This window comes from Podarcis liolepis (assembly GCF_965112155.1).
Source record: "Podarcis liolepis genome assembly, chromosome: 9".
Classification (NCBI taxonomy): Eukaryota; Metazoa; Chordata; class Lepidosauria; order Squamata; family Lacertidae; genus Podarcis; species Podarcis liolepis.
In genome coordinates, this window is record NC_139564.1 from 50,236,592 (window position 1) to 50,255,645 (window position 19,054).

Sequence of the window (19,054 nt, forward strand, 5' to 3'; positions counted from 1 at the left end):
ACAAAATATAGTTGTAACCGTGGAAGCCTAATATTAGGCACATATATTGCTTCCCCACATTTCCTGTGAAGGCCATAAAAATGATCCTGGAGAAATGCTTCGTCTTTTCCCAGTGATTCTTGCCCAAACATTTTTGTTGTGTTTGACATATGAGTACAGAACTGCAGATACATTACAGAGCCGGGCTCTGCTAGCAAAGACAACTTATTCTTTTGCGTAAAATAATACCATTTGACAATGGGAAATTGAGGCTGTCAGAAAACTTATTTACAATAATAGTTTACTGGTATAATGTTGTGGGTGTGTGATGCGTAACAGGACATATGTAAGCAATTTATTCTAACAGTACAGAATAAACGAACAGGAATGCATCATTCCAAACTAATGTTCACCCAAATGCAACTGAGAAAAATGCACATGCAAATGGGTACCATGTATGTTTCCCAGAGCCAAAAAATCCAGTTTGGGTGATTGTCAAGTCAAGTGGCTTTGAATAGTATGAGTTGCCTGCTTGGGAGAGAGGAGAAGGAACATAGAACCAGTATTTAGGTCAGAGAGCAATTTTTTATGGCAATCCAGTGGGGGGTTGCACAGGAACAGCTCAGCTTCTCAGCCATGAGAAGCACATGCACAGCACCCATTTGTATATCATTGCTCCCTATTGGATTGCCCCAAAGTAACTGTTGCAAACACGAGTTCTGCCTATTTCTACTTTTCCAGATGTATCCTTCTTTTAAGCATTTGCCAACTTTTCATAGAAGTTTGTTATTAAAAACATCACTGTTATCTTATATACTTTTTTTCTCTTGCTGTGGTTGCTCTGATTACCTTCTGAGCTGATTGTAAATATGAATAGTGATATTTTGATCCTTTTTCACAAAGAGTTTCATTCAGTGGGTGGGATTGAAATGGATGGCCACATGTGCAACAGACTTCTAAAGTGCCACTTCCAGATAGCAGCTTCTCTTGAATTTCAGGAGAACCAGCGTGGTGGTCATTGTCCTCTCTCTTGATCTTGGCACCTTTGAAATATAGTCCCAGTGTGGAATATTAAATGTATTTAGTGTTTTCTGATCAAAATTTGTAACTGACAAAAATACTCCACTGATGTAGGAAACCATATTTGTGTTTTCTCCAGGAATCCTCTACAAAGGCAATGGGGAAAATCAGTTCATCTCTCAGCAGCCACCAGTTGTCAGTAGTATAATGGGCAATGGTCGACGACGTAGCATTTCTTGCCCAAGTTGCAATGGTCAAGCAGACGGCAATAAGCTTTTGGCTCCCGTTGCCTTAGCTTGTGGTATTGATGGAAGCCTGTACGTAGGGGATTTTAACTATGTTCGACGGATATTCCCATCTGGAAATGTAACAAGTGTTCTTGAACTAAGGTATATCTTTACCTACTCCTAAAAAATTTGGTTTTGAGATTATGTGATGAATCAGTCATTTTATGATACCATGTTTCCATATACACCTGAACACTGTAATAAAAATGCAAATGCTTTAAAAATAATATTTTAAAATGAGGTTGAAGAAAGATGGGACATTTTCTCAAGCCATTTACTCATGGAGATAGCTGTCAAAATATCTCAGCTATTCAGATGATAAAAAATGACTGAATGGAATTACAATCAGCAACCTTATCAGCACCATTACCTATTTACTGTTCCCTCTTTTAACAACTTTTCATCTAACTTTTTTTCTAATACTGTTTTTTTTGCTCTTCCTTTCCTTGCCTTCCCACCAAGAAATAAAGATTTTAGACATAGGTAAGCATTTTAAGCATGTTCGTACTTTTTGTTCAAAGTGTTCTTTCCTTTAAAAAAGAATGAACAAATAAATTCAATAGATTGAAGTGCTATAAAAATTGTTATGATCATAAGGAAGGAGTGCTCTATAAAAATGACTATTTTTGCCTTAAATCGTAGAGAGGTGTAAGTTTGGAAGATTGCTACTATTCAACATAACCCAAATTCTTTCCCCGTCCTAGTTAAAATAGTTATATTTTATCATAAGGTATCCCAGGAAAGTCATTTAAAGGATAGGGTATAAATGTCTGAAATGACTAGATAAACAAATAAAAACATTGCTTGCTCCCCATCACTTTTTGTTTTCCATTTCCAGCCTGTCTGTAAGGTATTGCTCATATTTTTCCTCCTTGATGTGCTTATGTAATCCCTGCCTCACTCATTCACCAACATCCTCTCCTTTTCATTGTTCTATCCTTGCCCTGAATGCCACAGACAGAACTTTCATTTTGTCTTTGCATCACCTGAAATGCTGTGTGTTTCAGTGGAGTCAATTCAAACATTCAGCTGCCAGGTTTATAATAACCAATGATACAGAAATCCAGTGATGGGCATGTTATGTGTGCAGCATGCCTGCGCCACTTAGCAGTGGAGAACAAAACCAGCTATGTGGCTCAATGGCAGAACAATCCCTGGCATCTCCAGGTAGCGCTAAGGAAGACTCGTATCTCAGATTCCAGAGAGAGAGCATCAGTCACTGCAGACAAACACATTAGCCGAGGTCTAACTCAGTATAGATAAATAGTAGATAAATAGGTACTGCTCTGGCGGGAAGGTAAACGGCGTTTCCGTGTGCTCCTCTGGTTTGCCAGAAGCGGCTTAGTCATTCTGGCCACATGACCTGGAAGCTGTACGCCGGCTCCCTTGACCAATAAAGCGAGATGGGCGCTGCAACCCCAGAGTCGACCACGACTGGACCTAATGGTCAGGGGTCCCTTTACCTTTAACTCAGTATAGGGACGCGGGTGGCGCTGTGGGTTAAACCACAGAGCCTAGGACTTGACGATATCAGAAGGTTGGCGGTTTGAATCCCCGTGACGGGGTGAGCTCCTGTTGCTCAGTCCCTGCTTCTGCCAACCTAGCAGTTCGAAAGCACGTCAAAGTGCAAGTAGATAAATAGGTACTGCTCCGGTGGGAAGGTAAACGGCGTTTCTGTGCGCTGCTTTGGTTCGCCAGAAGCGGCTTAGTCATGCTGGCCATATGACCCGGAAGCTGTACGCCAGCTCCCTTGGCCAATAAAGCGAGATGAGCGCCGCAACCCCAGAGTCAGCCACGACTGGACCTAATGGTCAGGGGTCCCTTTACCTTTAACTCAGTATATGACATGGCAACATCCTATCTTCATAAGAGCAAAGTGTAGATGATTCACACTGAATTACGGCTAGGCATATCTTTAAAGAGGAGGGTGATAAAACAGCATGGACAGCGCTTTGCTTTCTGTTCTGTGATCACAGTGACTGCCACTAGCTAGAATGAAGTGGGCAGAGTTCAGTCTGAAATTATTTGCTAGACACATGCATTACATCACTGCTGTGTGCCACAGCTGCTAAATGTGTCAGGCAAAATGCAGGGTGACATTAAGAAACCCCCCTTATTATCATGCATGCTTCATCTTTATTTTTGGTCTTTCTCCCCCTCTTACACAAATCCCCAGAGACCTACATTTTATTATATTACGTCTGGTTTCTGTTGAAATTCACTCGGGCTTCTGGTTCTACTGCCTCATGTGTGTTTTCTTCCTTAACTGTGAAAGGTTTTTTATATTTCAGAATTAATGTTTCACATATGTTGCTTTGTGTAGTGTCGGCAAGTAGCATTTTCTCCATGACTAAATATAATATGCACCCTTATTTTAAATTATAAGCATAGCTGTCAGCTGTTCTCATATCATTCTGAAGGTTCATTATTGCTTTAAAAAAAACAACAACCAGTGCCCTCTGTCCATTGAAACCAGCTGATGCTTTAACAATCATTAGATAGAATACTTTGTAAATTCACATTTTAATATTATACCAAATGCAAAATATGACATGCATTCAAAAGTTGTTACACATGGCTCCATTCTGTTGTTCATCTGTTGCTAAGCATATTGGGGAATTAAGAACATATGTTAAGTCATACCCATTTTCTGTGATTTAACTATATTATACAGCACTCGTACTCTCAAATACTGGAATAGGGAAAGTGAATGTGTGATCCATATATCATTCTTCTGGAGTAATCCACTTGTCTTTAGTGGGGAAAGTCTTTAGCCTTTGGAGAACTTCAGGCAAAAATAGTTGCATGTTCAATGTTATATGAGTTGCACTTCCTGGATAGACTAGTGTGGTTCTGCTACAAAGGACATTTCTAGAGGGAAGCAGGCAATTGTGTATTAATGTTGAGTTCAACATCTTTGAGATTAGTCTACTACTACAGAGATTCCCTAGAGAAATACAAAGATGTATAAAGAGCTGCAGAGGCAACTGCAGTAGCAGAGACTGGATATTTTTCTGTCTATGAAGGATTTTTACTACACCAAGTATGCCCTGTAATGCCTACATTAAGGTAAAGATTTTGTTTCAATAGAAAGAAGGGAATATCCCATGTTAGTCAAAAACAGCCATTTTACAGCCAGCCGAGATTATTATTGTCGATCTCTAGAGCGCAAAGTCTTTGAAGTCTCCTGAGTTGAGGTTATTTTCAGTGCCGTGGATTCTCATGGAGCATGCTAATGATTATTCTTCAGAGATTCATCTACCTTGTGCGGGGCAGGCAATAGCACAGCTAGTGTCATTTTCAAAATTGTACTAAAATGATTTCTCTACTCATGTTAGAAATTTGTACTTGTCAGGAGCCTCCACTAGAATTATCCACACATTTTCATTGATTTAATAATCCTAATGGCAAAGAAATCAGATGACTTGTTCATTCAGCATTCATCCTCATATGCTGGTATAAAGCTTACACAGTGGTTAGACTATGTCCCGTCTTTATTGAGCATTTGTTCTTAATTGCTTACAGGGCAGTTATATAACTATGAACATTGATCATTTGACATCTTTCCCCAACCAAGGCTGAGGTAGTAAACTAATTCCTCAGCTGTACCTTTTCATGATGCACGTGGGACTCCAGATTATTGAATGCTCTGCTGTATAGAAATTTCCCCCACGTAGAAACATAACATGTTAGGGAGACAGGTTCTAGTTTAGTTTTGTCCCTGACATCGTGTTTTCTTTGTGCGGTTTTTTTTGGCAGGGGAGCAGGATACGGCATTCACTCATGTAGGTCTCTACCTAAAGCTGTACAGACCATTTCTACCATTTAAGTTAAAATTTCTCCACCTATAAAACCCCAAAGATAACTTTCCTTACATTAATATACTATTTGGGGCCGTTCTTTTTCACCATGCAAATAGTAAATTGGGTGTGTATGTTGCGTGTTCACTTTCTCCTTTTATCAATGATGGAGTACATTGGTTAAAAATCCAACCAACCACAATATACTGCAAATTATGTTTTAAGCTTTAATTTCAAACTGTTCATCATTCTATAACCAAACTAATTGCCCTGAAACTTATCCAAAGTTGGATTTTATATAAAGATTTTTTTATGCCAATAATTAAAGCACTATCAATACACCTGGTGCTGTTCAAAAAAAGAATTGCATATAACAAATAAGCACATTAATGAACAGAGATTAAAAGTACATATATAAAAAGGCACATATATCTTTTCAAATCTATTATTACCATCATAGTTTAGGTTCAGGGTTGCACAAAAACCTCTTTTAAGTTACATGGCTAGTTCTCAGAAATAGAGAAAAGCTAAATCTAGTTAACAGAGCATTCAGAAGTTTAAAAAAGGCAAATAAAAACCCTTTTCCTGCTCAGTTGACTACTTCCTAGTCGTGAAGCTCTGCAGCACCCCCTAGCCTCCGTATCCAGTGCAGTGGAACCAGTCGCACTGCCCTAAATTTCCCTCTGCTTTGGACCAGGTTACCTGACAATCAACTCCACCACTTGCTTGGGTCCTAAAGTCATCTACATAGAGGTGCTTCTTCAAGTTCCCATGCTAAATGTGATGAGGTAGAGATAGGACTTTTTTGTGGTGGCTCCCTAGTAATTGAATAACCTACCTAAAGGGGCTCACCAGTTTAGTGCCAGGTGAAGACCTTTATGGTTTCCTGGGCTTTTCAGTCTTTAAAAATGTTTAGTGGTTTTAGCTCTTTCACAGTATTGTTATACCATGTTGCTTATTTTATTTTGTGCCTATTCTGTTGCTGTTTTATTTTGTTTTGGATGTTACATTGCTTTAGTTGTATACTTCAGAAATGTCTGTGCTTCAAGATATAATTTGTTCACAACTTGTTTATGTTGGCCTCGGTTGCCTTTTGCAAACAGAAGTACATTAGCACTGTGTTATATTTATGAAATACGAGGCACTACGTTTTGTGAACAGATGCTCAGATATCACCAAGATTGGTAGGTACATTTTAGCACTGCATTTGCAAACACATTAGAGATGCAACTGACTGCCGTGGCGCTTGGGCTCTGTGTGTTAGCAGGCACTAGCACTGCCATCTATATATTCATTTCAGTTCTGAGCACCATAACTCAGATCCTCTGTCATAGATGCAACTAATTAAGCTTCTGGATTGTATCTTTGAGCAACAAATGTATTCTCTAGAGCTACTCATTCCATAGGAGAGAAATGTTTCAGTTGTATAAGGTTTATGGTGTCATGTGCTCTATGTTTTCTGAAAAGTGGCTTTATTTCATAGAAGGATGGTCCAGCATATTCGGTAGTTTTATGTGAAGGTTTGCAATGATTTAAGGTGACTTAAGACAAGAAACTGAACTACTTCTAAAACATGCCATCTGACCTGTTAAATCACATCCAGTAATCACATGCCTTCCAATCAGTAGCATGAACAGTCTCTTCTGTTTATGAATATTATGCATCATGTACTCAAGTGGCCTAGATTACTTGAAATAATATAGTTAGTGACATAGGTGCAATTTGAAAAACATAGGCTGTAGAGTGATCTAATCCAGTGCTGTTGATTTGAAGGTAATACTCAAAATGACGTTTGCACATTTACATAATTAAAAGGAACCAAAACGGTGTTTATTCTATTACCTTTCCGCAAGGTGGAAGAATCCATACATCAACACTCCTCACGTCTTTTAAATATATGTATTTATTTGACTGTTTCTCAATTGCAAAGCAACAATACACTAACCAACTTTTAACTAACCAACATTACACTTAGGTAAATGTAAAGGGACCCCTGACCATTAGATCCAGTAGTGGCCGACTCTGGGGTTGCGGCACTCATCTCGCTTTATTGGCCAAGGGAGCCGGCGTACAGCTTCCGCGTCATGTGGCCAGCATGACTAAGCCGCTTCTGGCAAACCAGAGCAGCGCATGGAAATGCTGTTTACCTTCCCACCGGAGTGGTACCTATTTATCTACTTGCACTTTGACGTGCTTTCGAACTGCTAGGTTGGCAGGAGCTAGGACCGAGCAACGGGAGCTCACCCTGTTGCGGGGATTCAAACTGCCGACCTTCTGATCGGCAAGTCCTAGAATCTGTGGTTTAACCCACAGCACCACCCGCGTCCCTTCATTAAACACTTACTTCAAACAAAACCACTGATTTTCGCTTACACATTCTCTTTTCAGAGTCAGCAGAGTTCACACATAACATACAATGTGTTTAAAACAACAGCAGCACACCAGCACTTTCTGTTCCCCCTCCCACCCTTGAAAATACTTTGCAGAAAGTAAGAAGCAAGCATACCATGTTTTTATTGGGCCTTTTTGATACCATTATGACTAGGGGTGAAGTGAGATGGACACTGCAGTGCAGTAAAAATGGTTTGAACACAGATTTGCTGCATTCAGAGCTGTTGGTCCCCAAGACTAAGAATGTGTGTTAAGATCACTTCCACCACACTCAGCTATGGCTGCCTTCTTCACTCTAACTTTTGAATGGCAACAGGGGTTGCTTCCTTCAATTATTTGCTTTCTAAGTCCAACTGATAGACTGTCTTTTGAAATGTAATAGTGAATATTGCTTACTGTGCTAAAACGTGTTGTTTCCCTTTCTGCAGCAGTAACCCGGCTCATAGATACTACCTTGCAACTGACCCAGTCACAGGAGAATTGTATGTTTCTGACACCAACACACGAAGGATTTACCGTCCAAAGTCACTCACTGGGGCAAAGGACTTGACAAAAAATGCTGAAGTGGTAGCAGGAACTGGGGAGCAGTGCCTTCCATTTGACGAAGCCAGATGTGGTGATGGTGGCAAGGCTGTAGAAGCGACACTCATGAGCCCCAAAGGTGGAGGAAACTGTCAATTTATGAAGAGCAAAACACAGTTCAGTCAGCAAACACAAGAGCATTTCATGCTATCTAGTTATTTATTCAGTGTTTCAAAAAGCTTGTTTTCAGTTTGTGAATGGCAAAGCTATCCAAAAGTATAACTACAAAAAGTGAGGTTTTTAGTTCCCCATCCCCACTGAACATTAGTGATTTATTATAATTCATTATAAATATTTTTTCACATTCTAGTTATGCCACAAAGACTTCATACTGAGCAAATTGCAAAGGGTCCAGTCCAGAAGCAATATTTAAATGAGTCCATTAGGAGCAGTGCTTGTTGGATTTCACCCCCCACATGCAGAATGTTTTCCTTTCATACATGTTGTTCTAATGTACTAGCTATGTTTAATAAAGTACCATACATTAATATCTAAATTTTAACCAGTTAAACCTCATGAGGTTGCATGTGATGTTTAAAACCTGTCATTTTTGTTAATATTTTCAGACAAATTTTCTGGCTTTGTGGGAAAAGATGAACAAACAGAGCAGGAAAACAGGTTGAATAGTTTTGATCAAAAACAAGTAACAAGCTCTTGGTGTTGTGTTGTGTTTCTTTATCCAAGGAGTGGCAGTAGACAAAAATGGATTAATCTACTTTGTTGATGGGACTATGATCAGGAAAGTGGACCAGAATGGAATCATATCAACATTACTTGGCTCAAATGATCTGACTTCAGCTAGACCTTTAACATGTGATACCAGCATGCACATCAGTCAGGTATTTTAAAAAAACAGGTCTATTTGTTGTTTTAGGGGGACCATGATAGAAGTTTATAAAATCATGCATGGCATAGAGAAAGTAGATAGAGGAAAGTTGTTCTCCCTCTCATAATACTAGAACTCATGGATATCCAGTGATGCTGAATGTTGGGAGATACAAGACAGATAAAAAGAAAGTACTTCTAAACGCAGCACACTTCCTCCCACAGGAGGTGGTGACTGCAACCAACCGAGATTGCCTTAACAGAGGACTAAAATTCATGGAGGAGAGAGCTATTGATAGCTATTTGTTAGCCATGATAGCTACCGTATTTTTCGCTCTATAAGGCACACCAGACCATAAGACACCCCTAGTTTTTGGAAGAGGAAAACCGGGGGGGGGGGGATTCTGAATCCCAGAAGCCAGGACAGCAAGCGGGATCGCTGTGCTGCGATCCCGCTAGCTATCCCGGCTTCTGGTTTAGCCGCGTGCAGCCTCTCCCCGGCAATGGGAGCTCTCCTCCTCGGGGAAAAGCCCCCAAGAGCTGCACACACGCTCCACGGGGCTTTTTAAAGGGAGCGCTGACCAGAGCCTCCCATGTGCGTTCGCTCCATAAGAGGCACACACATTTCCCCTTACTTTTTAGGAGGGGAAAAGTGCGTCTTATAGAGCGAAAAATACAGTATGTTCTGCCTCCACGGTTGGAGGCAGCAATACTTCATAATACCAGTTGCTGAACACAGGAGGGGAGAATGTTTGAAATCAGTACCGTTGCAGACCCAGGGGCAGTGGAGCCAAGGCTGAGGGCACACAATAAAAACACAAGGCAGCAGTATTGGGATTTAATCAGGCCACAACTTCTATTGATAACAGATGTCAGCAGCTTCTGGAGTAGGCCTTGGGTATGTAGCCTGAAATCAACCAGTGTTACTGCTGTTTGATCAAGGTTAAGGGTCACCTTGCAATGTGCATCACATATAGGAGACCCCCATGATCACTGTTGGGGGGACATTATGGCCCATCAGCCCCCAAGATGGAAGTCTGGATGTGTAGCACCCCAGGCTCCTTTAAGGAGATACTGCATGACAGCAGAGCAAGGAGGGGCATCCCCTGGCCTCCCAGACTGATCAAACCCAATGCATTATCCACCAGGAAGTTATGTTAATTGCTCTGGCGCAGGCAAATCCCTGCAGACAGGCCTAATTGGTCTGCAGGGAGAATTCTTCGCTGGCCCCAAATATGGTGACCCATGCACTTCCATAGCAAGGTCCAGCAAGGTCATGCTCACTTTCCCTCAGGCAGCCCATTAAGCCACATTAACAAGGGACAGAGGGTCGAGAATCCAATGTTGACTGAGGCCTGAGCTTTTATGACCAGAAAGCTGACCAGGAGGAAGTACTCCCTCTGGTCCACTTGCTTGCAATTGACTGCTGAACCTTGCGAGCATGTCCTAGCAGTCACTGAGGCGAGAGGAGACAGAAGCTTCCCCTCCTGCCATGCTGAAGCTGAGGGGAGGAAGTCGCACCCTGCCATGACCGCACCAGGCCATCATGGCCACTCTCCTCAGTGCTGAGGGGGAACAGGGACTTAATTCTGAGTAAACATTCATAGAAAGCGTCCTTTCAAACAGTTAAGATATCATAAATGGGTTGTTTGTTTATGTATTATGTATTTTTCAGATTTTTCCTGGGAAAGTGTAATTCTGGATTAGATGGGGGAAATACAACTGGCAATTTGAGGACATGCATTGTATATATTGTAGCTCCAATCCTAGAATAAGCAGGTGTCTAGAAGCATCCCGAACTGTTTTTTATACTATATCTTCACAATAAGGAGCTTATTCTAAGAACATAAGTATCAGTATTATACACCTAAAAATGTATCTTTATGTCTACATTTACAATAAATTTTAGGGACAGTAGAGAAGACCATAATTATTTACAAGAGGTACAGTCATAAAATACAAGTGGAGCAGCAAATATATTAGAAAAGTATTGACATGCTGATGTTTCTAATACCAACTTCTACTAATGCCTCTAGTCTGCAGTTTTGAACTCTGTAATATATTTTTTCAACACCAGATAACTTTTTCTATTGATTTCTATGGTTTCCCCCCAAAGAGACTTGCTATTCTGATAGAAAAATAATAGCAAACATCAATCTGTGTCATATTGGAAAAGATCTTACCTTTATTTAGCATTGACATACTTTATATTTAGAAATATATGATTTCTAAGTGCCAGATTCATCCAGAATTATAGTCGTGACTCAGTCCCATTAAAACCAATGGAACAACTTAGCACAATTAACTTGTGCTGCAATCCTAACACTGCCTACCTGGGAGTAAGCCCCACTGAATTCAGTGGGGCTTACTTCTGAGTAGACATGGTTAGGATTCCACCTTTAGACATGACTAACATTAACTGAATCAGGACCGTTACAAACATGTGCTCTTGGACTAAATGAAATGAAAATAAAAATATTGTTTTTAGCGTTCAGTTTTAGTGTTTCCAGCACTCCAGTTTCCCTGGTTCCATTCCCCCCTGCCCTTTATATTCACCCTAGGGGCAATAATTTAAACTACTGCATTTCCTTTTATATATGTAATTCTATGTAACGTCAGAAAAACAGAGAGCTGTTTCAAAAGTGGTATCTCTAGCACTTGTTCAGTTAGAAAACTATGATTGCTAAAGATAATAATTGGCTAATAAAACACTTTTCCTTTTTTTTAAAGGTGCGTCTGGAGTGGCCAACGGATTTGGCCATCAATCCAATGGATAACTCCATATACGTGTTAGATAACAACGTAGTTCTTCAGATTACTGAAAATCGGCAAGTCCGTATTGCTGCTGGGAGGCCAATGCATTGCCAGGTTCCTGGAGTGGAGTACACAGTGGGGAAACATGCTGTACAGACTACTTTAGAATCAGCCACAGCAATTGCTGTATCTTACAGTGGAGTGCTTTACATTACAGAAACCGATGAAAAAAAGATTAACAGAATAAGACAAGTCACAACTGATGGAGAGATCTCATTAGTTGCTGGAATACCCTCCGAGTGTGATTGCAAAAATGATGTTAACTGTGACTGCTACCAAAATGGTGATGGTTATGCTAAAGATGCCAAACTTAATGCCCCATCTTCTTTAGCTGCCTCACCTGATGGAACGCTGTACATTGCTGATCTTGGAAATATTCGGATACGAGCTGTGTCAAAGAACAAACCGTTGCTGACTTCAATGAATTTTTATGAAGTTGCCTCTCCAACCGATCAGGAACTCTACATCTTTGATGTCAACGGCACCCATCAGTACACAATGAGTTTAGTCACAGGAGACTATCTGTACAATTTTAGCTACAGTAACGACAACGACATCACGGCTGTAACTGACAGCAATGGAAATACGCTTCGTATAAGGCGAGATCCCAACCGGATGCCAGTGAGGGTGGTATCTCCTGACAACCAAGTTATCTGGCTAACTATAGGAACCAATGGATGTCTAAAAAGCATGACAGCCCAAGGGCAGGAGCTAGTCTTGTTTACCTATCATGGCAACAGTGGACTCCTAGCAACGAAAAGTGATGAGACTGGATGGACAACTTTTTTCGAGTAAGTAACACAAAATCATATACTGTTTTTAGGAGGCATGCTTGGCTTCGTAGTATTGTGAGGGGAAGAGAGGGGGGATCATTCTGTCTGACAATTAGAAGAGTGCAGCGTTGAAATAGCTATGGGGTCCTCTGCCTTGTCTTGACATTCCCCCTTTGTCATATCTGCATTATTTATTTTTCCAACTCTGTGCTACAAAGCTTGTTTGTAGCTCTTTTTCTCCTTGCCAGCTTGTTGATATTACATCAGGGTCATTAACATGGCACCCAAGGGTGCACCTGCAGAAGCCTTTGCCCACTAGGTCCCTTCCCCACCGAAGGGACCCCAACCGGATGGGGCCTAGCAAAAAACATTCCACTGTAGCCAATAGAGTAGGTTGCAGAGTGTGTAGCGGCCACGTCAGTTTCTTCAGTTTGCAAATGTACCCATGGATTCAAAAGATTTTCTGACCCCTAAACTGTTTAGTAGTGTTCATTGTGATCACTTCTGGCCACTCTCCATCTCATTAGAGGTGCAAGAGTAGCAGAAGCTGTTTAATGGAAATGAATACTGAATTCAAATAAAAGTAGCACCAAGTTGCACAAAACCGCTGGCATACAAAATGTATTTTTATAATGATTTACAAATGAAAGGATTATGATGGTAGGTTTAGTCCCAATGCATTAGTGCACACCTGATGTATTGTACTGCATGTTGTACATCATTGCATATCTTTTTCTTTTTCTGGCCCTGCCAAAAGTACGTAGCAACATAATGATGAGAGATTATTCAGCCTGGGGCAATAAATGTACTTCTTATTCTTCAAGAGTTATAAATGTTTTTTCTGTTGCTGAATGGTAAAATCCCAAGTTAATAGCAAATGGGAATCCTTCTCCAGTGGGAATAAATATATAGCCGTTGGATATGTTAAGGTTATAAAAGATTTCATCAATTTTGTTGGAAGCACCATATTTTTAAGTGTGTGCGTGTGCGTGAGTTTGTGTGTTTGTGTTTGAAAACAACAAACCGTAGCCGTAAGAATTAATGTGGGATTTGAGGTTTACCAAATCTGACATTCCTGCACAATGTTCATTGATTTCAATGTTGTCAAGACTAATTGAAAAAAAGTGGCCACTCTGAGGGCACAGGGCTGTATAAATGTTATGGGTCCATTAGAATGACCAACAATGTTAAAAAAATAGCTCAAAACTAAGGATACTTTTTCATTAGCTTGTGGCTTTTCTGTTTAAATAATTTAAATCTGGTGTGCTTTGTTTATCGCATCCCAGTAAATAAGGTTTAATTGTTTTTATGTACCCAATAACCCTGTCTTCCAGCTTGTGAGTTGGACCAGGTGGGGAATGAAAGAGAGGGAAATGCATTTCCAGAACAAATGTGTCTGCTGAGGACAGCTGGCATCTTTAGCACACTGGCATTCATTCTGCCTGGTAGAGACCCCAGCGTTTTATTTCTAGCAGTAATTTCTCCTCATGTTTCTTGTAGTTATTGTGTAGCTGTTTTAATCCCATTAGGGAAATAGCTGAGGACTTCTGAATGTACTTTAATGGCTTCTATGTGGCCTTTTAAAAGATTTTATTCAGTATCAAGTGGCTTATATGTCTGCCTTTTTTGAATCTTAGGGAGGATTTACAGCAGTGTGCTTCATGAACTGAATAATTACTTTCTGGTTGAAGAGCCATTTCAGTTGCCCAGCTTTGTTAAATATAGAACCTCTGGTCTGTGTGAGAGGGATGTTCAATTGCCTGCTGAAAGGCCCTGTTTGATGCCTTAGACCAGCCTCATAACCAGGCTGGTTCATTTCAGCCCATTAGGGTGATACAAAAATGGTAGCTTGTTAACCAGCCTTTGGTCATGTCCGGCAGTTAATACTGTAAGATGTGCTGGGGCAGATGGCACAAAAAATACACTTTGTTGCCCTGCAGTATGTTAAAAGAAATGTCCCTAATCTTGGTGCTCCTTCATATGCTACTACTGCTTGCACTCTGGTTCTTCTGCCTCGTGAAGGATATGAATATTTCAATTGCTGCTTTTCTCGTCAAGATACATAGAGTCACGGTCTTCGCCTTTCCTTGTATTTTGCTGAGAAAAGCAATTCCCAAGAACATCATGTTCCTTCTAGATGGGGGCTTAATACAGTGGTACCTTGGGTTAAGTACTTAATTCGTTCCGGAGGTCCGTTCTTAACCTGAAACTGTTCTTAACCTGAAGCACCACTTTAGCTAAGGGGGCCTCCTGCTGCTGCTGCTTCGCCGCTGAAGCACGATTTCTGTTCTCATCCTGAAGCAAAGTTCTTAACCTGAGGTACTATTGCTGGGTTAGCGGAGTCTGTAACCTGAAGCATATGTAACCTGAAGCATAAGTAAGCCGAGGCACCACTGTACCTCAAATGGGTCATTCAGCCATCACAAATGTGTTGCTGGAAACAGGGTTTTTTATTTTTTAAAAAATGGATTTTCCATGGAAATGGTAAATCCAAATTAAATTGGAGATGGGGTGAGCTAGGGTGGCATTTTATGCTCACATGTGGATGTGTGGGCATGCAGATTCTGTGAAAACCTTCCAAGTTTGAGCAGCCCCAGCGTCCTGTTGCCAACAGTGGCCAGCCCAATGCCTCCTGGGAAGCCCACGACCCAGACATGAAGACGGTTGCTATCTCCCGCTCTGTGCTTCATAGCAATTGGTATTTAGATATTGGTTGGCATCCGTCTTCCTCAGGAGACAACGTGCACACGTGTTTAAAGTACATGACTTCTCCCAAAGAATTCTGGGAATTGTGGTAACACTCTGAGGGGCAAGTTATAGTTCCCAAGATTCTTTTGCTTTAAATGTGCATTGGATCTGCTTTAAATGTATGGTGTGGATCTGCTAAGAGGCTTACAACTATCAGGTTTTGTAGCAGGCAGACCTGTTTCATTGTTTTATGGCTCGTTTGCCACCCTGGACTTCTTTGGGAGGAAAAGCAGAATGTAAATTTAATAAATAAAGAAAATAATTAAAAAAGACACAAACTGAGTGCACATTGTTTGCACATGCTGTCAGTAACCCACGGATCAATCATAGCTCTGGGCATTTTGTATATGCTGGCTTGGATCCTATTATATGTTAAGGAAGTTTCATGGAGGGAAACTTTTGGCCTGCTGCAGCTCCTGAAAAGCTTCTCTGGAGCAATGTGAGATGAGTTGGATTGCTGGGGGAAGGCAGGGGGAGTATTCCTTCCTTGAAGTTCCATATTAAGTTATTCAAGCCCAGTTTTGGGAGATTCCACCTTCCTCCACATTGATCAGGAAAGCTGTGTACACACCATTAATTTACCTGTCAATGAATCCTGGGAACTGTAGTTTATTAAGAATGCTGGGAATAACCATAGGAATAGCCGGGGGGGGGGGGCCAAAAAAGTTCAACAACTTTGGCCCTAACAAAAATCCTGGCTACGCTCATGGGAATAACTACTGAAGTGTTCCCAGGAAGAGAGAAAGAGATGAGTCTCTAACACAGTTGGAGAAGAGGGAAAGCGAAAATTCATGGTAAATCTGAAAAGGCAGCGGAGGAGGATTTAAAGACAGATAATTAGTACTGATCATTGCTTATGTTCTTCTTATGTTCTGGAGAAGTGGTTGATTATAAGGCAGATACTACCCAGAAGCTTACTAACTTAGGTGAATGGAAGGAGGGACTGCTGGGTAAAAGGAATTGTGGGAGAACGCAGGGGATGGAATTAGGTGGGAAAATCTAATTGTACAAAAAGATGGTTCTGAAAGGGCAATTTCCAGATGTCTGCCCAAAAGAATCTGTTGTTTAACAAATGGGTGTCTAGGAACTCAGCTATACAGCTGCAAAAAAAACAAACAAAAAACATTTTAAATGTGTTGTAAAGTGCAGTATACAAATGTGACACTAGATGTGGTTTTTTTATATGTGTGTAGATTCCACCAAGGTTGTGGTGAGATTTGCAGTACTTGTTGGATGAACCTCCTGAAACCTCTGGTTTCTCATATCTAATTAATAGGTGGAACATTGTGGTTTTGATTTAAGTTAGAACCAGAGGAAGGTTGGGCATTTACATTCTGATGTGATCCCATATGAGCTGAATAGCAGGTTGGAGGCTACACCTTGCTTATGCCAGTAGAGGTTTTTTGGCAAGAAACCTACAACTTAGAACCTTTTTCAGCTGTGGGCCAGTCCACCAACCCTCAGACCATGTGGTGGGCCGGACTATATTGGAGGTGGGGGGCGGGAATGAACGAATTCATGTGCCCCACAAATAATCCAGAGATGCATTTTAAATAAAAGAACACATTCTATTCATGTAAAAACACGCTGATTCCCGGACCATCCGTGGGCCTGATTGAGAAGGCGATTGGGCCGCATCTGGCCCCCAGGCCTTAGGTTGCCTACCCCTGACTTAGAATAATAGAATTTGTTGAGTTGGAGGAGACCATGAGGGTCATCTAGTCCAACTTCCTGCAATGCAGAAAGCTTTTGAGCAATGTGGGGCTCAAACCTACAATCCTGAGGTTAAGAGCCTAATGCTTTACCAACTGAGCTATCTCAGCCTGCCCTGTGCTGCAAGATCCTTAATAGCTCACCTTTTCATGCAAATTGAATCTTTTGCACCCGAACGCACACAGTACAGAATCATGCTCTCCTTGAGCTAAAAAACATGCAAAACAAACACTTCTTTCAGGGGGGGAAATGAAGTGCACTGTTTGGCATTGCTAATGTCGTTAAAGCTGTACTTTTTGGATGATTTCTCCCAGCAGCTGCATATAATCAAAATTATGCCAAAATGCCTGTACCTGTGACCCAGAATGAAAATAAAATACAAACTAAATGTTTGACTCCACATGAAAATTCAGTTTAAATATTTAGTCCACTGTAAGAGTCTTAGGAGACTGCCAACAAAGAAATGATAATTCTACCATCTAAAACACTTCCATGAATTCATAAACATTTCAGCTTTAAAGAGTAATGTAAGCAGCGTAGTCAGCATAGGATTTTTGTAGCCACTTACTGACAACCCTTTCCATGTTTGCTGAGAGGTAAGTCCTGTTGTGGCCAGTGGGGCTTACTTCCTGGTAAATACGTTTCGGATTGCAGCTGTTTTTCAAACAGTACCAAGGTTGATTGTGGCAAAACCTCCTTCATATGTCAGATGCAATCAACCAATTGCAGCATCCCTCCCCCCCTTACCTTTCTCCTTACTTTGCCTTTCAGCCTCTCACTGTGCTGTACTTCTCTTCCCCACACCCTTCAGTTCCAAATATTCTCCAGGCTTTTTATCTCTGGCTGTGATCAGGTGCTTTTTTTCCAGCTATGGCTCACCACAGACAGCTTCCCTTCATTTCACCTAGCTGGATAGCTAGTTAGCCTTGAACAAATACATGAATCAGTTTAGTTCAATCAGCTCTATTCTGCAGCATTATATAACTGAAAACTTTGAAAGAGCATGAAAAAAAGACAACTGAGAAAGTTGTGCTCATTTTGCTGCAAAGGCCACCAAGCTCAGCTTTGGTTACTTCATGCTGCAGATGTTTCTGCTTCTGACTCAAAGCAAATGAAGCATTTGCATTATTATACCTCACCTGTGCAACTTTTTTTCTCTAACACACACGCACAAAAGGAACTTCACATAGGCAAAAATGTGATACATGAAAAATTATGTTTGGTAGAGTAGATGCAATTAAATCTGTGATGGTTCGGTCATAATTCTGCAAAGGAATATAAGCTATACAAGAGTTGTCGGGGACTCTGGTGCTGCACTGAAGGTAGTGTTGCATTGAAACACCACACCCAGTGTAGAAAAAGTTTAGAAATACATCTTGCCTTACACTTTTTTACACATCTTGCCCATAACCAGTTATTTATTTGGAGTGTTTTGACCCCCTCTTCAGCCAAAGCAACTTATGCACACACAATTAAAACAGGGCAAGCTTACCAACTAAAACACACAACACAAAAGGGGGTGGGAAGGTGACCAAAGAGGCTGAGGAGCAGGAGTGCCCAGGGGTGGGAGCCTCGGCAGGGGTCCAGCAATGCTCACCCCTGATGCCAGCCCTGTCAGGGAGACTGGGGCTTCTTCATTTGAATGTGGTATCCTACTCAATCTCTTGGATCTCTACTTGCAAAAGATTGTGATTTACAGTTGCAGCATGAGGAAGATGCCATAAGAAACTACACTTCAGCCACATAACTTTCTTCCCACAGTGAGTGCATGGGAGAGTAATGTGTGACTGCAACTCTAACCAAGTTGAGTCTCCCTCCCACAAAAAAGGTAACATCCAAACTGGTAGGGTTAGCCCTTTTTTGTGATGTCTGAGTTCTCTAGGTATTCCTTTTCTCTGATAAGGAATTTCTTGGCAGTCAGTTGAGGTTCCCCCAAAAGACTCACTATAAGTTAGATCCAAAGAGTTGGTGATAAGTTAAAACACACAATTACTTATTAAATTTTCAGCTAAAGCTTTCAAAGACTAGACACTGACACTGTTGTAACTGCTCTGTGGAGTTCTGCTATGAAATACAATACCCTCCCTTGAACTGTGGGACATCCTGAAACCTTAATAGTTGG

General features: G+C 41.0%; 1 protein-coding gene and 1 long non-coding RNA gene across 53 annotated transcripts in view; one reads left to right on the top strand and one right to left on the bottom strand.

Moving 5' to 3' along the window:
* Window positions 1-19,054, top strand: part of TENM3 (teneurin transmembrane protein 3) — a 1,268,022-nt gene that overhangs the window by 1,223,521 nt on the left and 25,447 nt on the right. For 40 of the 50 annotated variants that reach the window (XM_083459440.1, XM_083459473.1, XM_083459433.1 and 37 more), the window contains 5 exons: window positions 1,139-1,388; window positions 1,749-1,769; window positions 7,906-8,138; window positions 8,744-8,898; window positions 11,615-12,489. In XM_083459440.1, coding sequence (XP_083315566.1) covers window positions 1,139-1,388; window positions 1,749-1,769; window positions 7,906-8,138; window positions 8,744-8,898; window positions 11,615-12,489 — 1,534 coding nt within the window. The remainder of the gene's footprint in view (window positions 1-1,138; window positions 1,389-1,748; window positions 1,770-7,905; window positions 8,139-8,743; window positions 8,899-11,614; window positions 12,490-19,054) is intronic. The other 10 variants (XM_083459436.1, XM_083459441.1, XM_083459447.1 and 7 more) reach the window with 1 other exon arrangement.
* LOC310686249 overlaps window positions 8,013-19,054 on the bottom strand; it is a 65,857-nt gene continuing 54,815 nt past the window's right edge. For 2 of the 3 annotated variants that reach the window (XR_014515787.1, XR_014515788.1), the window contains exon 4: window positions 8,013-8,148. This is a non-coding gene — a long non-coding RNA (uncharacterized lncRNA). Of the gene's footprint in view, window positions 8,149-17,679; window positions 17,858-19,054 lie in introns of all 3 variants that reach the window. The other variant, XR_014515789.1, reaches the window with a different exon arrangement.